The 21231-nt window shown below is 38.4% G+C and overlaps 1 protein-coding gene across 1 annotated transcript; it reads right to left on the bottom strand.

The window, feature by feature from the left end:
- Nucleotides 1-368: 368 nt before the first annotated feature.
- LOC143996808 (leukocyte elastase inhibitor-like) lies at nt 369-19596 on the bottom strand. The gene is made up of 7 exons (XM_077492084.1): nt 19484-19596; nt 12781-12962; nt 9934-10071; nt 6264-6381; nt 4265-4407; nt 2322-2480; nt 369-995 (listed from the first exon to the last, which is right to left on the bottom strand). The coding sequence occupies exons 2-7, from the start codon at nt 12943-12945 to the stop codon at nt 594-596; spliced, it is 1125 nt and encodes a 374-aa protein (XP_077348210.1). The 5' UTR covers nt 12946-12962; nt 19484-19596; the 3' UTR covers nt 369-593.
- Nucleotides 19597-21231: the final 1635 nt, after the last annotated feature.

The raw sequence follows: 21231 nt of genomic DNA, 5'->3' as shown, positions 1-21231 counted from the left end.
TATGCTACACACCCTCCCAAAAGAGTAGATTTTTTGTTGACTTCACTGCTGGTTACTTTTACCTACTTGCATAGCTAAAAAAGTATGGACAATGTATGAAAGGTATATTATGTAGAAACAACTAATTTTTTTTGTCTAAAAAATTCCACAGTCAAAAAATGTATTCCATAAAAGCTCACAGTGGGAAATTTTGTGATAGTGCGGGGTCTTTTTTTGTTTCCGGGTCAGTCAACAGTTTGTAAGGAATAGCTATATGAATAGGTTTATTAATTAAGAGCAATGAAGGTATACAAAGTGCAGATACTCATAGAAACTATAGAAAGTTCAATTTTCTTGTTGGCGCTGAAAGGTTAACACATTCAAATATATACAGTAATTAAAAAAAGTTTATTTACAAGGTTACCACAAGATCATGTATTAAAAACAGGACTCCTCTGCCATTTTAGATACTAAAATGTAACAACGGTACAATGTCAAACATATATTATGTTTTTGAAGTAAAATAAAATATAAATTATCTTTGATAAATTATATACATTAAATACAGGTGAGTTCTGAAAGTTTTAGAAGTGGTAATCTTCACATACATTATGTTAGGGTTTGTTCACCACTCCATAAAGTATTATGCAGTTTGATCGGTTGTGCTTGATGGCCACATAAAAAGGGCGATCTACCTTAATTTCATCACTTGGAAGACTGCGAAATGACATCACAGAAGCAGTAGAGCTAGCTGCTTCAGTCCCTTTTTCATTTACATCAAAGAAAGTTTGGTGGTATACATCAGACATGAATATATTGCCTTGGTTTGTCATTCCAGAGAAATTAGCTTTGACTTGGCTGAATGAATCTGTAATTCCCATGGACTTCAGTGTTTCCTTAAGTGAAAAGTTTTTTTCCACTTTGAATTTTGGCACCTGTAAATCTATATTAGTCATCTTCATACCCTCTGGGCTGATCCAAGCAGTCAGGTCTTTATGTGAATTCATGTTTTTTATCTGTATTAGAAAAAAAAAAAAACAGCTGAAAAATTAATGAGCATTGAGCTGGTCTGAACCTTAATCCTTATTACACAGGTCAACAGCAACTCTAAGTTTAAAGGCCTCTTGTAAAAAAATAAATAAAAAAAATTAAAAGAATGCAGCATTTGAAACTCTGTAGCATTTTTTCTGGTCTTGAACATAAGATCATTGTTGTCTATGCCAGCGTTCCTCAACCTTTTTTTTAACCAAGACACCCTCTAAATGTATGCACAATCTCAAGGCACCCCACTCTAAAATGTAAAAAACTAAACGAATATTTTTACTAATCCCACTAACACCCACATACCATATGTGGGCCATCCAACATTAGAGGTGATTTATTACTCTCTTTTCACAAACTGGTACTGACTTGTATTCTAGATTTTCTCTTCTCCCTCATTTTCACTCCCTCTCTGCTAATGTGATCCCCAAGAGGGGAGGGGGAGGGGCAAACAAGGATGATGTGCCAGTACCGGCCTCCTTAATCAATTACATCAGTGGTTGTTAGGATGTTGTTAGGATGTCACTGGCTGTCACTGGCTGGCCTGCACAATGTCGAAGGTTTTAATGCTGCTGCTGTGTGCAACAAAAAGCCAGGCTTGATCCACTTGCTGGCTTGTGAACAATTTTTGGACAATTTGTGACAGTTTTTAGGCATTTGCCAAAGCACCCCTGAAGACCCCAGAAGGCACTCTAGGGTGCCACCGAACACTGGTTGAAAAAGGTTGGTCTATGGCACAATGTACACAGTAAAGAGCCATAATCCAGTCATGCATTCAAAGCAGTAAAAGAATATAGAAAAAAAACTTAATTTACAGAAATACTTTGCTCAAGCTGAAATCTACACCCAATAGTAAAGGAGTCCCTGGTAATGCTGATTCATCCAAGGTCTCAGTCAAAGCGCATGTCTGAAAGCAGGCACTGCTGTGATGTTTCTTTGGAAAACCTATAGTGCTCTGAAAATCCTTTGTATTAATCATTTAACAACATATGTCAGAACATGCTAAAGCATGAAAACAGAGAACATGTCCCATCGCTGTTAACTGCCATAGTTGATGCTGCTATACAGGGCTGCAGGCTGGCGTTGCCCAACTCCTGAAATATGTTTGAGGACATGCACTGTGTTATGCTGCATGGGTATGCTCTGTTCCAGGGCTATCGTTGCCTCTGTGGGTTGGGAAATACAGCCTCCGGAGCTTAGCTGTGACAGAGATCAGCTATCATGCACGTTCTATTTAAATTATACAACATCAAGTTTTGGGTTGTAGAACTGTTCTATTCAATAGCACTATTCTGACTTACCTTTTTAAAAATGTCATTATTATCTGGAAATAAAATCACCATACTAAAATCTTCTTTTGGCCCAAAGGGAAGTTCCACAATTTTTAAGCCAGGATTCGCTACATATTTTACATTGAAGTAATTTATCATAGTCATCATTTTAACTGATACTTTGTCATTCTGAAAAACATTCAAATCATATGAAATTTAGTTTATCATTCACGGTTATTACTGTGCTATAATAAATGTACATATTCTCACAATGATAAACATATCAGCAAGAATTAACATTATCAAACTTTGTCATAAGACCTTTCAGTATAATCTCAAACTGTAGATTGGCACTTCATTGCCACCTCATGGTTGTTTGATAAATCTGTAATAATACACATATGATGGCAAATCCTTTTAAGTCCAAAGAATATATTTTTATGTAAAAGGGTCATTCCACACAAAACTGATATTTACCGTATATATACTCGAGTATAAGCCGAGTTTTTAAGCCCATTTTTAGGCTGAAAATCCCCCCCTCGGCTTATACTCGAGTGAGCCGCACAGCAACCGTACCTTTGATTACTAAAACAGTGGGTTGTCTCCCGCTGTGTGTATGCAGTCTGTTGGGCTGTCCATTGTAACAAAGTCCGCCTCCTCCTTGTCCATGATAGAGGAACAATGCTGAAGAACATGATAGAGGAACAATGATACAATGCTGGGAAACTATCAGTGTTCCGTGTATCACGAACGAGGAGGAGGCGGGGCTTTGTTATAGACAGCCGCCGAACAGAGTGCATAACACAGCAGGAGACATACGCTGTTTTATTAATCAAAGGTACAGCTGCATATGGCCCCAGTGAGACTGCAAATGTGCACAATTAGACTGCAAATGGGCACAGTGAGGCTGCAAATGGTCACAGTGAGACTGCAAATGGTCACAGTGAGACTGCAAATGTGCACAATTAGACTGCAAATGGGCACAGTGAGGCTGCAGATGAGCATTGTTTACCCAGTAGCTGCTGCATTTTCCCACCCTAGGCTTATACTCGAGTCAATACCTTTTCCCAGTTTTTTGTGGTAAAATTAGGTGCCTCAGCTTATATTCAGGTCGGCCTATATGTGAGTATATACGGTAGTTTTTTTTTTAATCTTGGAGCCTTTGGAAACTACCTTTTTTACATTTCTCATAGATTCAATTGGTGTTATATATATATCCCCTTGATTTCCAAAGCAAGCACAACTGCAGAAAAGAATGTAAGCGAGTCCCACGCTCCCAGTTAGATCTTTTATTAAATTTGTACTATGAATAATGCATCAAGGGAATGAGAATATCCCAAGGTAGGTAGAAACAAAGAAAAAAACTACATTTGGAAAATATCACTAATACACTGCTTTATGAAATATAGGAAGTAAGTGGGAGACTTAGCCATCCCAACTCCAATGATACCTGAAATATTGGATCTAATTATCACCAGAAACAGTAAATGCAAGGAATTTGCATGTTTTTGCTGTGTTTGCACTGGTCTCCTCTGAGTATTCAATTTTTTTTCCCAAAATCCAAAACATAATGCCTGCTCCAACAAATCCATACTGTATATTTCCATTGAATGTGCCTGTAGATCTACAATGACAACACTCACATACCATAATGTATCTGTGCAGAAGCAGCAATGTTACCCTAGACAGCTCTCCTGATTAGGACTATAAACATCTCCTATTTGCATAACATACAGGGTAAGTATGCTGTAGTTCAGAGAAATGAACACATGAAAACTGCTAACATTCTCTGAGATTTCAGTTCAGTACACATTACAAGCATACTGAATTTCTGTCAGCATCAACAGGTAATGTTCTGTACTTACCAGAAATGTTTTTTTATAAGGATGGGTAAGCTGCAATATACAATATTTTTGCTCTTTGGTTTAGATATTCTAAAATAAATAGATCATAATATGTATAGATGTACATACTGATAGTAAGGTAAAGGTATCCTCATGGGTTCTTGATTCACGAAAAGGTTTTGTCCAGTTTGCAGCAAAATATAATGTATTTGTAACAACCAGTGCTGTGTCCGGTGAAATGGATTGTGCTGGCAATAATTGTTGAATTTTCCCTTTAAAATAATAAAGTAAATACATTGGAATTTGTACATTGCAGTAAATAATTTCTGTCTATTTGCAAAACATAGATTTAATGTGACAAAAAGGACTTTTATTACTGTAAACAGGCAATAACTCTTTGGGGTGTAGGTATAAAAGAATTAGGTAAGTGAATGTCTTAAGCATTTGCCCAACCCTCACAAATGCTGGCCGTATTGTATGTCGCCTAATATGTTGATTTCCTATGATCATCAGCACCATTTAGTGGCCATAATATACATAATTTCCTGATACCATATCATGGCCACTAGGCAAAGGCTGACTTGGCCCACCAGGTTCCATTTTGAGCTAAAATAAAACTTTTGAATGGATTGGCCCTTGAAGTGGCTGATTTAAGAAAACTGGAGCAAAAAATTGGGACAAATGAGAATCTACCGGTAATTAGGTTTCATATTTCAAAAGAAACAGAAAATTGTATTGATATGGTCAATTATTATAACTCTGTTTCAAATCACATAGTACAATTTTTATAATTCATGCATAGGTCTATTGGTGTTTTTAAGTTCCAACATCTGACAAACATAAGTTAGACATACTGTATAATAGATTTGAGTAGCTTCCTTATTTTATTCTGTGCCGCTGAGATATGTTCCGCTTTTTACCCTGTACTTACATCTATTTTTGTTTTTCAAACTGAGACTCTGACTCACAGAAGTTTATAATTAATTCAAATACCATTCTATTGTACTATCATTGACCCAGATTAACTGACCTTTTTTCTGTGTCATCTGCTAATTTCCCAGCCTGTCTGCTAGAATTGAATTTAAACGGCATATTCTAGCATTTACAGTGTTTTTCCTCCATGGATGACATTACTATCACTTTGCTGCATTTGTCCCCAGAAACTCATGGGCAGCATTGCAATATACCAATATTTGCAGTAACTCAGGATGAAAGGGCATGATTTTCTACATAGATCAAATGAATATTTCAAGTTGAACATTCAATAGGCCTTTGAGCATGCTTTGGGCTGATGATAGCACTTCAAGGGTCATTCCACCACACAAAACTCCCATTGAAGGTGCTGCTCCTCAGCCCATATCATGATGGTGCATATTTTGCTATAGAAACTTTTGCTGCATCCCATTATTCTGCTAAATGTATGTTCACTTTGGCAGGTGAAAATTAGTAAATAAAATTAAATTATGTTCACTTTGAACACCCAAATATGTGGTAGCAAAACAAATGTCTAATTTCCCTATCACATGTGTGAGTATTTGAAATGAATACAAGTTCGCTTTATTTACAACATACACTTTGCTAAGTAAAATGCCTCCAATTTGAGTTGATTTACTAAATTAATATAAATACCTGATCATGTGCAAAGGGAAGACAGTTTTCCTTTTTTTTTTTTTTTTTTGCAAGCTTATGATTGGATATTCAAAGTGAACACAGTTTCGCCCTATTCACTAAAATTTAATTTGCTAGGTGAATGGTTGCTATTATTTTAATAAATCAGCTCTATTGTCTCTGGCTCTTTCAAGGTAAAATCATAACATGGAGTGGCAACATTAATCTTGCTAGGTGTTGCTTTGATCCTTGAATCCCCCCCATAGGCATGCACAAGGAACTACCAGGGGCAGGACATCCCAGGAGCCTGATCTCAGCTGTCAGACTGTCAGAGTACATTAAATTCTTCTCTGTTTCAAGACATCTAATTTACTGCAAATCCATAATTCTAGTTATGTGAAATTAACATTTTCAATTGTAATGGTACTTTGTTGAATATCTTATTAAAAAAAAAATGTTTTTTTAGATGTTCTTCATTTCATTTTTACTGCACTTATTTAAATAAAAACATGAAACATACCATTTGTCTGTTGACTAATCCAATTATTAATGTACTGTCTTGATTTTTCTGCATTATTAAAAAAGTCAAGTTGTTCCAAGCCTGCACTATACAGATCCTTCGTATCTTTCAAAAATGGCTGAAAATAAAATCCAACAATGTAAAATTATAATTTTTTTCACTTTTCCATTTTGAAATAACTTAAATCAATATCCAAACCTGCAATATGTCTTAAAGTTGAACTCTAGGCAAAAAGCTAAATACATAGATGACATACATATAAGGAAACTGTTTAACCTGCCAGAGGATTTGTTTCTCTGTCTATCCATTTCTGAGATTTAGACAGCTCAGCCAGAGAGCACAGTCCTCTTTGACAGGACTGAAGGCCTGATTTTTCTCTGTTGCAGTTAAGTAACACTTATGCCGCGTACACGCGACCGGACTTTCCAGCAGACTAGGTCCGACGGAATCAGTCCTTTGGACAATCTGATCGTGTTTGGGCTAATCCGATCGATTTTCATAAAAAAAAATCCAATGGACCTAGAAATAGAACATGTTTCTCATCTGTCCGATGAACTCAATTCCTATCGGGAAAACCATTCGTCTGTATGCTGGTCCGACGGACCAAATACAATGCAAGGGAAGCCATTGTCTACTGGCTTACGTCATCACGTTCAAAACAAACAGATTTTCAAACGGACTTAGTCTGTTCGTGTGTGCCAAGTCCATTCGTTTGGAAGGTCAGTCGGAACTTCGCCGAAAGTCCGTCGGGAAGATCGATGGACCTAGTCTGCCTGGAAAATCCGGTCGTGTGTACGCGGCATTACAGGTATTGTCCCTCCCCCATCATGTGGTTAGATGGTGAAAAAGGGGAGCAGCAGACTGATTACATTCCTGTCACTCTACTCCCTTCTCCTATCAGTGTGCCCTTTGCTTGTATATTTTAAAAATCCATGTAATGATTTATTAATGAATAGAGAGCAGCATCTATTTGTGTCTTTTGCATATGCCTGGAGTTCAGATTTAAATAAACCTAAGAGTAGAACCAAAGAGCAGCACAAAGATGGATTAAAGCGGAACTTCACCCAAAAGGTGAAGTTCTATTTGTTTTCACCCCCCCTGCCATATTTGCCACTTTTGGGAGGGGGTGGGCACCTAGTTTTGAAAAGTACCCACTCTCACTTCCAGTCAGATCACCACAGCTAGTGTAAGTTTGCCTCCCCTTCTTCCCCCCGCAGCCTTCTGGGCACAGTAGTTAACTGGCTGTGAAGCCAAAACACTGCCGGTTTCCCCCATTGCAAATGGCAGCAGCAGCACCCAAGAGCCGATCACATAATCGGCTGGGGTGCCGACATAATGGGATTGATAGACAGGTAAGTGTTCTTAATAAAAGCCAGCAGCTACAGTATTTGTAGTTGATGACTTAATTTTTCGGTGGGGGGGGGAACTACTCTTTAAGATGCCAGTGCCTGGACTTGAAGTTGATCGAATAATGGGCTCAGGTGAGGTTGGATAGTTGGATCTCTGGACGGGTAAGTGTTCTTACATTAAAAGTCAGTAGCTACAGTATTTGTAGCTGCTGACTTTAAATTTTTTGGGGGGAGATACGTTTAGTTATCACCTTAGTGCATGTATGTCAACCCCCAATATTCCATTTCATTGGAAAAAACATGGAAATTACAAATACATTTTGGGATTTTTGTTTATGACACATTGCTATTTTTTTCTTCCTGTTCTCTATTTTTCATCAGTAATATCACACTAATGTAATTTAAGTATGACATGATATACCTAAAGTGTATCTAAACAAAAAAAGAAAAATTAAGTACTTTTAGCTGCTTTGTCTTGTGGTGGCTGAATTAGCCTTCATTTTTCAAACTTTGTTTCCTTTATTACCTGTGACCCCACTAATAACTGACTTCCTAACCTTACCCATTCACCATACTGTATCTTTAGAGTAGCAGCGCTGTTACCACAGGCTGCTCACTCATGATTTGGACTACAGAATACCTACCACTCTTATCATCTCCATAACATGGGGGGGGGGGGGGTTAATCTGTAATCCACAGAGGTGAACTGGGCAGAGCTAAAAACATTTCTTGGGATTTCAGTGCAATAAAGGCACAGAGCATAAGAATTTACAAGCCCACTGAATTTCTGGCAAGATCTATAGGTATATTTAACAGGCCAAGAGGGAGCAAATCTGTCTTGTGCTCAGTCCCAGTGTTTCACGGCACATTGTTGAAATATGTCCTACAGATAGCGCTATTATTTTAAACACTCTGGTGTTGATTTACTAAAGACAAAAAGACTGTGCACTTTGCAAGTGCAGTTGCTCTAAAGCTTAGTAAAGGACCCAAAGCTTCACTTTACAAAGATTACCCAATCACATGCAAAGAAAATTACAAAAACAGCATTTTTGCTTGCACATGATTGGATGATGGAAGTCGGCTGAGCTTTGCGTCATTTACTAAGCTCTACAGCAACTGCACTTGGAAAGTGCACACTGTATTTGCCTTCAGTAAATCAACCCCAAAGTGTACTACACATTTCTACTTTATGATTAGTAAATATTTTCAGTAATATAGATATGTCAACATCTAGAGTCGTCATCCTGAATATTCTTAAACAGATATGACTTTACAAATATCATAGGTGACTGGATATATTTTACTTTTTTTAAATATACAGAAAGAAGAAATCTTAGGATGATTAATAAGGGCTAAGCCCATTTAATAAGACCTAGTTTACCATCAGAATCTGCTCATGCATAATAATCACATAATATTTAGATTACTTTTAATGACCATTTAGATTTCTAATACTCTTGTATACCAATTCAATGTTTGGAAGAAACCCCCTATGCATTTTAAAATGTATTGTATTATAGCTTAGCATGCCTTAGATGTGATGGCTGCATTTTCTCTTTTTTCATCATTCTCACCTGGTGATCCTCCAAGTAACTCACTTCCTGTCCCTGCATGACTACACTCTCTTCTACACTATATCAATAGAGGTAGCCATGGCTGTCAACCAGGCTGGACTTCAAACATGTCAGCTATCGTTCATATCCATAACATGGGTGTTTATGGGATTAGTAGTTTTCACGAGAAAGTCAAGATCATTTTGTTTTCATTCAGCTCAGAAGAGACAAGGAAACTTAATTTCAAGCAAGAGGTACTTGCAAAAAATATAGGGGGTTATTTACAAAAGGCAAATCTACTTTGCACTACAAGTGCAAACTACAAGAGCAAAGTGCACTTGAAATTGTGCTGAAAGTGCACTTGGAAGTGCAGTCGCTGTAAATCTGAGGGGTAGATCTGAAATGAGGGGAAGCTCTGCTGATTTTATCATCCAATCATATGCGATCTAAAATGCTGTTTTTTATCTTCCTTGCATGATCCCCTCAGATCTACAACGTCTGCACTTCCAAGTGCAATTTCAAGTGCACTTTGCACTTGTAGTTTGCACTTGTAGTGCAAAGTGGATCTGCCTTTAGTAAAGTAATGCAGCCACTAAATCTAATGACTTGGTAATTTGAATATATTGCATTTGTAATCCTAGATTTAGGCATCCTATAATTAATTTTAGAAATGTAAATATTAATTAAATACTCAGTTCATACTTGAAAAAAATGGAATATACCCAAAAAAGAAAGAAAGAAAAAGAAAAAAACATTTTAGGTTCTTACCTGACAAAATTCAAAGGACTTTTGCCCAAATAATTTGTTGGCAATAATCAAAATGTGTCCATCGCCTTTTTTCTCTAACTCCTCCCAAAGATTTTTGCATCCAAAATGGACATCTTTAACATCGCTGAAGTGCAGTGCCTTGCAATATTAAGAAGTATATTGTTATTAGGGACTGACTCTTTCAATGAACATCAAATAGTAATTATCAATAATAATCATCCTTTTATCATCTTTCTAGTATGAAAAATAGCCCAGGGAAGACATTAATAGTGTTGTCAGGATTGAAATGGGTCTACCTGTTCCCCTATGAACCACACATGTCCAAGCTTGTTAGTAGTGTACCCCGAGGGTCCCCAAGGTTCAGCGTTGGGACCATTTATTTTTATCCAACTTAGAAATTATATAGAATTTGGGAATAAAGGTACAATTTCAGTATTTGCAGATGACACTGTGCTTTGTAGCTGAATAAAGTATCTACAAGGTGCTTCTGACTTAAATTCACTGTTTGATTGGCAACTATAGCCCCATACACACTATCAGTTTGTCTGCTGAGTTTTTCCTTCAGATTTACCAAAACCATATAATATGAGGTCAAACCAAATCAGGCAGGCCCTTCTACTACATGGTTTTGGTAAACCTGAAGGCAAAACTCAGCAGAAAAACTGATGGTGTGTACGGGGCTTTTGTGGTAAATGAGGTTTAATGTTGATAGCTTAGGGTCAAAAAACATACATGCATCCACTTTAGGTGGGATACAACCGGGGGAGTCAATGATGGAGAAGGATCTAGGTGTTTTGGTAGATTATAGATTTATGAATAGTATGCAATGCCGGGCTGAGGTTTCTAGGATGAGCAAGATATTATCTTGTTTAAAAGAGGTAGCAGGGTTGATTTACTAAAAGGAAATAGTCTAATGACTTTGCAAGGGAAGTTGTACTATGCAAAGGAATTTTCTGCATAACTTAGCGAATCGAGCGAAATTTCACTTTGCAAAGAATAACCAATCAGGTACAAGAAAAAAAAAAAAAAAAAAAACATTTTGTTGCACGTAATTGGCTGATGGGAGTCAGCCGATCTTCACCTCATTTACTGAGCTCTGTGGAAAAGTCCCTTGCAAAGTGCAACTTCCCTTGCAAGGTTAACAGGTGCTTTACTAAATCAACCCAATAGAGTCCAGAGAGAGCGAATTACATAATTGCACCTGTACAAAGCTTTAAGCTTTGGCAAGGCTTCATCTTAAAAATTCAGTTCATGTGCATATGCCGTTTGGGCATCAATTAATAAAAAAGATATTGTGGAACTAAAATGAGAGCAGAGAAGGGCAACTAAATGGGTAAGTGGCTTGAAGGACCTCAGCTATGGGGATAGATCAACTAAAATTAATGTATTCTCCCTTGAGAAGAGGCAATAAAGGGTGGATATGATCACCTTTAAACTTACATAAATGGTCCATGTGGTGAACTTGCTGCAAAGTTTGTTCTTCACTTCAAAGTCATTGCAGAGGACAAGGGGGCACATTTTGGGGTTGATTTACCAAAACTGGAGAGTGCAAAACTTGGTGCAGCTCTGTATAGAAACCAATCAGCTTCCAGTTTTTTATCGTCACAGCCTAATTGAACAAGCTGAAGTTAAAAGCCCATGCAAAGCTGTACTCTCCAGTTTTAGTGAATACCCCCCATTGCATCTGGAGAAAAAGCGCTTTAACCTCTGTATACAGAAAGGCTTCTTTACAGTAACGCATGGACAAGCCTTGCTCGGGAGCTGGTCCTAGCTAGCTAAGTAGAATGTTAAAAAATGTTTCTAAAAACACAAAACATAAATAGCTATGAATATTAAGTAATAATATTAAGTATTACCACCTTGTATTTTTGATCTAGGGAATGTCCATGTGCATTTTTGGGGATTATTGTTTTATTGTTGTTGCCTTATTTACATCTTGTGATACTCTGTAAAAAAGTTGTAAAATGTTGAGGTCTGCCACACAGTTGGGACAGCTTGTATTTTAGGGGGATGGTATGTAGGCAGGTAGTGGTTACTGCTGCTCCAGTGGGAAGTTAGGGGTTAACTGTAATTTCCTGGTTTTTCTTGGTGGGTTTTGCTGAGTCTGAACCGCAATCCTGTTTGATATAAAAGGGATGGAGGTCTAGACCCAGAGAGAGAGAGAGAGAGAGAGATTGTATGGAGTGAAGTAAAGGAAAGGAGATTAAGTTTGGTTTAGGCCTGACATGGACTCAACCAGCTTTGGACTTTTGCATGAACAGGTATGCTGGGGCAGCTACAAGCCTGAAGATACTAGAGATGTTAGGAAATGTTGGCACTTTATCATAGGATGTCAATTATCTCTGTCACATGTTAATTTATTCTTCAAGTAAAATGTTTGAAACTTTGCCTTTGCCTTTGCCTGGTCTCAAGTTACTAAAGGGGTGCAATTTACGTAACCTGCACATATAGTTGCAGCTCGGGTCACTAAGCACATTGAGTTATGAAGACATTTGTACAAGATTTAATACAGTGTGAAGATACAGTGCAGTGGTTACCAAGGGGAAGAAACGTTTCTCTAGCAGCCTATAGTAAGCGTATACATGTGACAGGTGCGAAGGAGTAAGTGAGATGTAGTCTGCACTCCTTCAGCCGTGATCCTCCGCTAGGGCCCTCATCCTGTACACAGATACGGAAGAGTTAAGTGAAGTGCACACATGGAGTCTGTGCTAGGTGCACAGTGGGAGCCCATACTGTTACATATTGTAATTTATATAATATATATATATATATATATATATATATATATATATATATATATATATATATATATATATATATATATATATACTAAATGTGGAAACTTACCTTACTTATCTGTGCAGCTGTGTTACCCCTTGCTCCCAGAAACACCATTGCAAATGCGGTAAATAAACTGAGTGGTGAGAATACAACATTTTGACCTTCAGCATTCCTACTTATTTCTCTGAAAACATCAACTGCAAACTGGTTGTTTGAAGCACATACGTCCATTTTTATGTCTGTTAAATCTGGGGAAGAAAGTTAAAAAAGAAAGAATGCATTACTAACACTTGTATCATTACTTGCAGTATTACTATTATACTTCTGGCCTTAACCAGTAAAGCGTTATTATTCTTAAAGAGGAGTTTCCATTAAAAAAAAAAGTCAGCAGCTACAAATACTGCAGCTGCTGACTTTTAATAATTGGACACTTACCTGTTCCAGGGTCCAGCGATGCGGGGGATCGAAGCCCCACTCGTCCCCCCCTCCACTCGGTGGCGCCGGCATTGCAACTGTGGGCACCCAGCTGTGGCTTCACCGCCGGGCACCCACTATGCATGCGGGGGCAGCTCTGCGTGCCGTGATTGGCCACGCTGTTATCTGGGACCTGTCATGTGTCCCAGGTGACTGACAGGAGGGAGGGGGCAGAGCTGAGCCCTTCCTGCACTGAGGGGAAGTGATGTCACCAGCCCAGGCACTGAAGGAGGCAGACTATGAGGGACCCCCTAGCAACAGGCATTTAGAGGTAAGTCATTTTAATGATTTTTTTTTTTTTTCTGTGCAACACCACTTTAAATGTAGACAAATAAGTAAAACATGTGGATTGAACTAGTATTTTCAATTATAATATACCAATATCCCAAGCGTATTCATAAAGTGGTAATAAACCACCAACCAAAAATGTTATATATTGCAGTTTACCAATCATTAAATGCAGCTGCTGCATTCTTTTAATTCATAGGCCTTTTCTCTCTATTTTCTCCTGGTGATCTGGACAGCAACCATTTTTTTTTCTCATTTTGGATTGAGTGGGAAAAAGCTACATCCTCTCTTCTCAACATGTATACAAGTATTTTCAAATGTATATACGCACGATCAATTCACTTTTCACTGACTGCTAATATACCCAGCAGGGAAGTACCTGTTGCCCTTTGGATGTACTTGTGATCTTAAAGTGGTGTTGCCATGCCACCAAAAAAAAAAAATTGTTTAAAATTCTTTAAAAAAAAATTGGAAAAAAAAATGTTTTACTCACCTCTAAATACCTGTTGCTAGGGGGTCCCTCGTAGTCTGCCTTCTTCATTGCCCGGGCTGGTGACATCACTTCCCCACATGCCGCATAGTCATCTGGGACCTGTCACGTATCCCAGATGACTGTGCGGCGTATCACGGCGCCCTACAACGCTCGCGCATGTGCAGTGGGTGCCCTGCTGTGGCTGCAGTAAGAATGACGGCGCTGCGAGAGGAGCAGGGAATGAGGGGGGGCTTCGTTCCCCCGCATCACTGGACCCTGGGACAGGTAAGTGTCCGATTATTAAAAGTCAGCAGCTGCAGTATTTGTAGCTGCTGACTTTTAATTTTAAATTTTTTTTTTTTTTTTTTAGGGGGCACCCCACTTTAACTTGACATTTTTTAAATTAAAAATATAAGGGAACAATATATACATTTTTTTGAAAAGTTTGTAATGACTGATGAGTGGTACAACCACTGCATAAAAACTTTCATTTTATGTCAGACTACTCGTGAGTGAATACAAATCTGTAACTCTAGTATACTCTATGTATATCTCCCCATTATAAGGTTGTAGCACATTATTTTTCAGAAGTACTGTACTGTATTCTTCTGTCCTATTTTCAAGTAGTGAAAATCAAAAGAAATATAGTAGACTACTTAAAGTATAACTAAAAGATAATTTTTTTTTTTTAGTTTTGAATAGAGTGGAGAGGGATTAGACCTCCTATCAGTTTTTAATGCTGCCTGTGGGATATTTTCCTTTTCTATTTGTCCTGTTTACCATTATCATTGAAAGTTTAAAGAGGAAGTAAACCCTGATGAGTTTACTTCCTCTTTCATTCCCTGCAAAGGCAAAGCATAATGGACTACTATGCATCGCATAGTAAGTAGTCCATTATGTGTCACTTACCTGACACAGGAGCCAGCGAAGTCACCGCTGTCCCCTGTAGTCCGGCGCATCCATCTTCTCGGTGAGGTCTCGCAGCTCCGCCGCTGTCATTCAGCGAAGCCGCGATGACGTCACTCCCGCGCATGTGCACGGGAGCCAACACGCGCGGCAGCTCCATCATTGAAAATGCCGCGCTCAGTGCGCCTGCGCGCCGCTGTCTACGGCGCATGCGCCATAGACAGCGGTGTCTGTCTTCGGGCAAATATCTCCTAAACCGTATAGGTTTAGGAGATATTTCTTGGACCTACAGGTAAGCCTTAATCTAGGCTTACCTGTAGGTCAAAGTGTGTTGTAAGGGTTTACAACCACTTTAAGTAAAAGAAAATCCCACATTTTGTGTTCTCCCCAGAAAAGTAATAAAGGGGAAAAGTTCCAATAAGGGCACTATTTCTGATGAACTGATTTTCTCTCACTTCCTGTTTGGTTATGGAACAGAACATGAAGTGAAAGCTCTGAAATGGAACAGAGGGCAAAATTAAATATGCAGGGATCATAACCCTCCTTTATTCTTTTTTTTTTTCACAAAGGTTTTTATTGATTGAACAAAGAAACAAAATACAGCGTTATGTTCCTCCTTTATTCTATCCAAAATGAAAAAAAAAAAAATGTTTTGCCTATAGTTCTACTTTAAGTCTGTAGGGTTGTTCATAAAATCATTAACTATTCTGCAAGATTTGTTTCCATTTTATTGAATATTGAATTTTTTTAATCTTTTTTGGTTTTTATTAACATATATACACGCTTTAGTTCTCTTATATTTCGTCTGCTAAAGCCCTGTAATAAAACATACGTGTTTTCCTTCAGAGATTATGGCTGGGTTGTGTGTAATAAACTGGTCTCCTGGAGACAAATTTATTAGCTATACTAATCACCAACAAAGGATAAACAAATACTGACAATGACAATTTTCATAAAAGTAATTAAGTCAATGCGCACCTTCCTGTATATCCACCTGAATTTAAGTAACTGTTTACCGATGCTATATTTAGGTAGAAGGTAGGAATGTTCTTCAGGAAAACTAATTTTGCATCTCGTACCATTAATTATAAAGACTACTTCCCACCCACAACAATATATTAGGAGTTACACCTACAGTTATTACTTGGAAAACAGGTTTGTACACGCCTTTGACCAGCAACCTGACAAAAAGTAATTCTGAGCCACTTCAGTCTATGAGCTAAATCCACAGTAAAGAGGCACTATCTTGGGAATAAGTAAATTTTTTTCTTTCCTTCCATTCTAAAATAATAAGAACTAAACTTTAGATAGATAGCTTTAACCACATGCTGACCAGCCTCCACAGTTGTACTGCGGCAGAATGGCTTGGCTGGATGAAACAGCGTTATGTAACATCGCTTTGCCCTGTGGCCACTAGGGGGCACGTGCACCCCTGCTCGCCCCCCCCCCAGCCGATGTCAGAGGTCTAGATCGCCGCCGGGCTCCCACGATCACCGCTGAGTCACGGAGAACCCAGAACTGGGTGTGTAAACAAAGAGTTTCTGGTTCTCTGAGTGGAGAACTGACAGATCGTCTGTTCATACGGAGTATGAACAGATGATCTGTTATCTCCCCTGCACAGTCCCCATTCCCCTTCAGTTAGAACACAAACTAGGACACACTTAACCCCTTCACTGCCCCCTAGTGTTAATCCCTTCACTGCCAGTGACATTTTTACAGTAATCAATGCATTTTTAATCGCACTGATTGCTGTATTAATGCCAATGGTCCCATAAATGTGTCAAAATTGTCCGACGTGTACGCCATAATGTTGCAGTTATGATAAAAAATATAATAAAAAATAATAATAATAAAAATGCTATAAATCTATCCCCTATTTTGTAGACACTATAACTATTGTGCAAACCAATCAATATACGTTTATTGACATTTGTTTACCAAGAATATGTAGAAGAATACATATCGGCTTAACTGAGGAAAAAAAATGTTTTTTTATATATATTATTTATTATAGCAAAAAGTAAAAAATAATGCGTTTTTTTTTCCAAAATGTACGCTCTTTTTTTGTTTATAGCACAAAAAATAAAAACTGCAGTGGTAATCAAATACCACTAAATGAAAGCTCTATTTGTGCAAAAAAACGAAGTCAATATTGTTTGGGTGCAACGTCGCACGACTTGCGCAATTGTTAGTTAAATTGACGCAGTGACAAATTGCAAAAAGTGCTCTGGTCAGGAAGGGGATAGAATCTTTCAGGGCTGAAGCGGTTAAAAAGACTCTATTCCTCCAAAAAAAAAAAATGTAACTGTAACTGCATCTTTTGTCCAGGACTACATGAAAAGGGTGCCCAACTGCACACTGTCCAGGCACAGTACCGATCACAAATGTGTTAAGGCAGTTTCAGCTTGGTTCTCCACCCATGGGAGAACCTCCCTCTAACGTGTTTCGCCCAATTTGAGGTTTAGGCTGGCCATACATGGTACCTGTAGGAACCCTCCGAAATTCAAAACGTTAATGGGCAGGCTGAATGTACAGCCAGCCTGCTGGATTCTCTTGCGATCATTGCAAGTGGATGCTATAGCTGCTAGCGATAATCACTGTCTTCTCCCTGCACTTATTGTAATCTGTGGGCTGCTGTTGGTGCCCATCTGAAAATGCTATTTGCCTGGCAAGGTCAGACATATGTGCTCAATCTTGCATACAACAGATTTCCTTTAACAAGTATTATTATAAATCATGGCATTCTTACAGTTCATATAGCTGATCTTGGATATACTGAGACTGTAAATTATCAGCCAAAAAAAAAAAAAAAAAGATTTTTATTCCCCTAGGGTTCTTCCTCTATTCTGCCACTTTGCCAGTGACACCTTCCTTGAGTTATCATCCAGGTTCAGCATGTACTTCCTGCACTGAGATGCTGGCTCAGAAATGACTCAATTATGTAAATCAAGTTTCTGTGTTGTTCTTGGCTGTGTTCACAAATGTCTAGCACAGAATTTCCCCTATCGCAGCCTCCATCCTTGCTACAAAGTTGCAATGTTACAGTCTGATCACTGGGTGAAAGTAAAATGAGAAAAAGTTGCCCTCTATGTGCTGCAAATTCATGACATCATCTCAGCCTAGGCAAAGTCTTGTGACCACAGCTCAAGAACTGCTTTTTAAAGTGGTTGTAAACCCTTACAAACCACTTTGACCTGCAGGTAAGCCTAGAATAAGGCTTACCTGTAGGTAGGTCCAAGAAATATCTCCTAAACCTACACGGTTTAGGAGATATTTCCAAAAAGACAGGCACCGCTGTCTACGGTGCATGCCACTGCTAACGGTGATATGCTATTAGTGGCGGCTTCCATGCGCATGCGTGGGAGTGACGTCATCGCTGCTCTGCTGCTGTGAGTAGCCGGAGCAGCGATACCCGGAAGAAGATGGACGCTTCGTGCTACAGGGGACAGCGGTGACATCGATGGCTCCTGTGTCAGGTAAGTGACACATAATGGGCTACTATGCGATGCATAGTAGCCCATTATGCTTTTCTTTTGCAGGGAGACAAAGAGGAAGTAAACCCATCAAGGTTTACTTCCTTTTTAAAGCCTAGCTCTAGGGTTAAATGCTCGTTCAGGTTCAGGATACCGGAAACATTATTTTTTTACTTACCTGATCCCTACTCCCCTGGCAGCTGGCGGTTTCCTCTATTCTCCTATGCGCCAGTGATGGACTGTCCATTGGTGTCCTCATGTCCAGTGCAGAGCTATGGACCTGTCATTGTACATGCATCCAAGGACCTGAGACCACTGGAACATAACGAAGAAGAGGCTGCAGGTTCAGGCTAGTAGCATGGCGGGAGCCTGTGGCAGCAGGGGAATAAAAGTGCTTTTTTTTTACAGTAATCTAGACCTAAATGAGCATTTAACCCTTGCACGGTGGGGCACGGTGGGAAAATGTTGTTTTCCCTGGAGTATAGCTTTAACTATATGTACAGATTTTTCAAAAACTAAAGTTACTGAAAGGTCCACTTTAGGTATAGCAGATTGCTCAGAAGTTCAGAATGACTTCAGAGAGAATTTTGGAGAAAAAAAAATTGGAAGAATTCTGTATAAATACATCCGATACACACATCAGATTTTCTGCAAATTTTTTTCCTTCAGATTTACCAAAACCATATAATATGAGGTCAAACCTTCGGAGTTTCAATGTGTATACAATCAGGCAGGCCCTTGCACTATATGGTTTTGGAAAATCTGAAGACAAAAATCTGATAGTGTGTATGGACCTTAAAAGGAAAAATCTATGTACAAAATAGATTTTGCAGATTTTTTTTCCCCATTGCTTTTGAAATATAGTAAAAATATGTATACATAAAAAAAATTTAAAATAAAACAGCGACATATTGACCTATTTAAAATAGACGCTGCTTTTCTAGAAACATCACACTACTGCTGCAAACCTCATGGTTAGTGGGAAAAATAATAACTAAATCATTAATATCCAAGCTATAAATCAGTCTAATGTATGCATTTATACAAAGCTTTCTATCTTAAAACATCAGGAATTCAGGTTCTGTTTAGTTTCCAGAGTCAACATTTGTATCATGAATATTTGTCATTATAAAGAGGAAGATAAAAACGGCATTACCTTGTTTGCTTATCCTGTAGATCAAGCTCTCTGAGCCGCACAAGTAATTCGATCAAATATAAATACATTGCCACTCCCCTGGCAATATGAAATATGTTTTTATTTGGTATAAGGAACAAATGAGACATCGTTTAGAGAAAATATATAAAAAAAAAAAAAAACACCTCACTGCATTGTTCTCCGATCTAGGTGTGGTTTCAGGTTGTAGTTGTGACATGCTTTAATATTTCATAGTGCTTTCACTTCTCATATGAAATTTAATTGTGCTACAAACCCTCCCCACCTAAAAAATTAACTCCACCAAAAACATTTACTTCTGTGGTTATAGTTAATTGAATTAATAAAATGATACTCTAAAATCTAACGCTACACTGGCATTCCATTATTATTATTATGATGCAGGATTTGCATAACCTCAACAGTTTGCGCAGCACTTTACAATCTAAAGAGAGACAGTCCAGTTACAATACAATAAAATACAATGTGTAAGGAAAAAGTTGCGCTATTAGTGGATATAATAAGAAAATAGATCAGCAGCTAGCATCAAATATATAGTGAATAGTGCAACAAATGAAAAAAATAAAATGCAGCGTTTGTGAAAAATATCTAGAAAATCCCTGGAGCGACCCTCAGGGATGAGTGTTAACCTCCCTGGTGGTATGATTAGTTCTGGTTTTAGGTGCTGAAAGCGGTACAATTATCTTGCATGGAAATCTGTTCAAACCAAAGTCTAGCAGACATCCCAGGTATGATAAAGTTTATAATATAATAAATAATAATAAAAATTATTCAATAATGTAATCAAATCCAAAAACACTGAAATTTGCTCATTTGCAGAATTGTCGCTGTCATTAGATTTAGTGTTTGATGACGAATTTCCCCACAAATCGCTATCGCTCAATTCTGCAAGTGATTCTAATTTATTATCGCTGTTTTCTAGTTGGTCTAAAATCACTTTTGACATAAAGGGACAGTTTTTGGTTGCTATGGACAATCTCCAAATACCAAATTCTGGTAGCAAAAACAGTATTTATAATATAAAAGTGCATGCAGGGCACTGCACAGACCACTAGGGACAAAGGAGGTGTGTAATGTTTTTATACCATACTGTAATCTGTAAGATTACAGTACTGTGTGTGTTTTATGTGTTTTTACTTTTTTGAATTTGGCGCCGATCTCCGCTCCTGTGCGCCGTAACGTCGCAGGGAACGGAGCTCGGCAGCATTCGGGCACTGTGTGAATCGAGCGGAGGACAGCTCGCATACACAGCGTGGAGGACATCGCTGGATCCAGGGGACAAGGTAAGTAACTCTCCCTGTGTCCTCCCTGTATCCAGCGATGCGATCCCGAGTCTGGCTCGGGGTTACCGCTTATGGTACTGAAATCCCAGCCCGAGCCAGACTCAGGATTACCACTAGGGAGGTTAAGCTGATGACTACTAATATATAAAAACTAGCATCATACAAATACACAACTAAATGAATCAATGTGCACAAAATAAAAAGATGTATCTATAGTGACCCAATAAACAGATCATGTGAAACATTAACAAACAGTACGTGAAGGAAAACATGTGAATGAAAGCTTCTCTCTTAGGTGCTATATAGTCCTGTTGAAAGGGGAACACAGGAGTGGTGCCTCTTCAAATAATGGTAGACAGGGATAGGCGGATTTCTCCAAATACCATTCACAAGTATGAATGTATCACAACAGGAAGATTGTGTACGCTTACCACAGATGATGGACAC

Source organism: Lithobates pipiens, unplaced genomic scaffold (genome assembly GCF_037356315.1).
Source record: "Lithobates pipiens isolate NorthernLeopardFrog02 unplaced genomic scaffold, aLitPip1_a1.2 Scaffold_19, whole genome shotgun sequence".
In the NCBI taxonomy this organism is placed as follows: Eukaryota; Metazoa; Chordata; class Amphibia; order Anura; family Ranidae; genus Lithobates; species Lithobates pipiens.
Note: the sequence above shows the minus strand (reverse complement) of the source record. Positions and strands in the feature narration are given on the sequence as shown.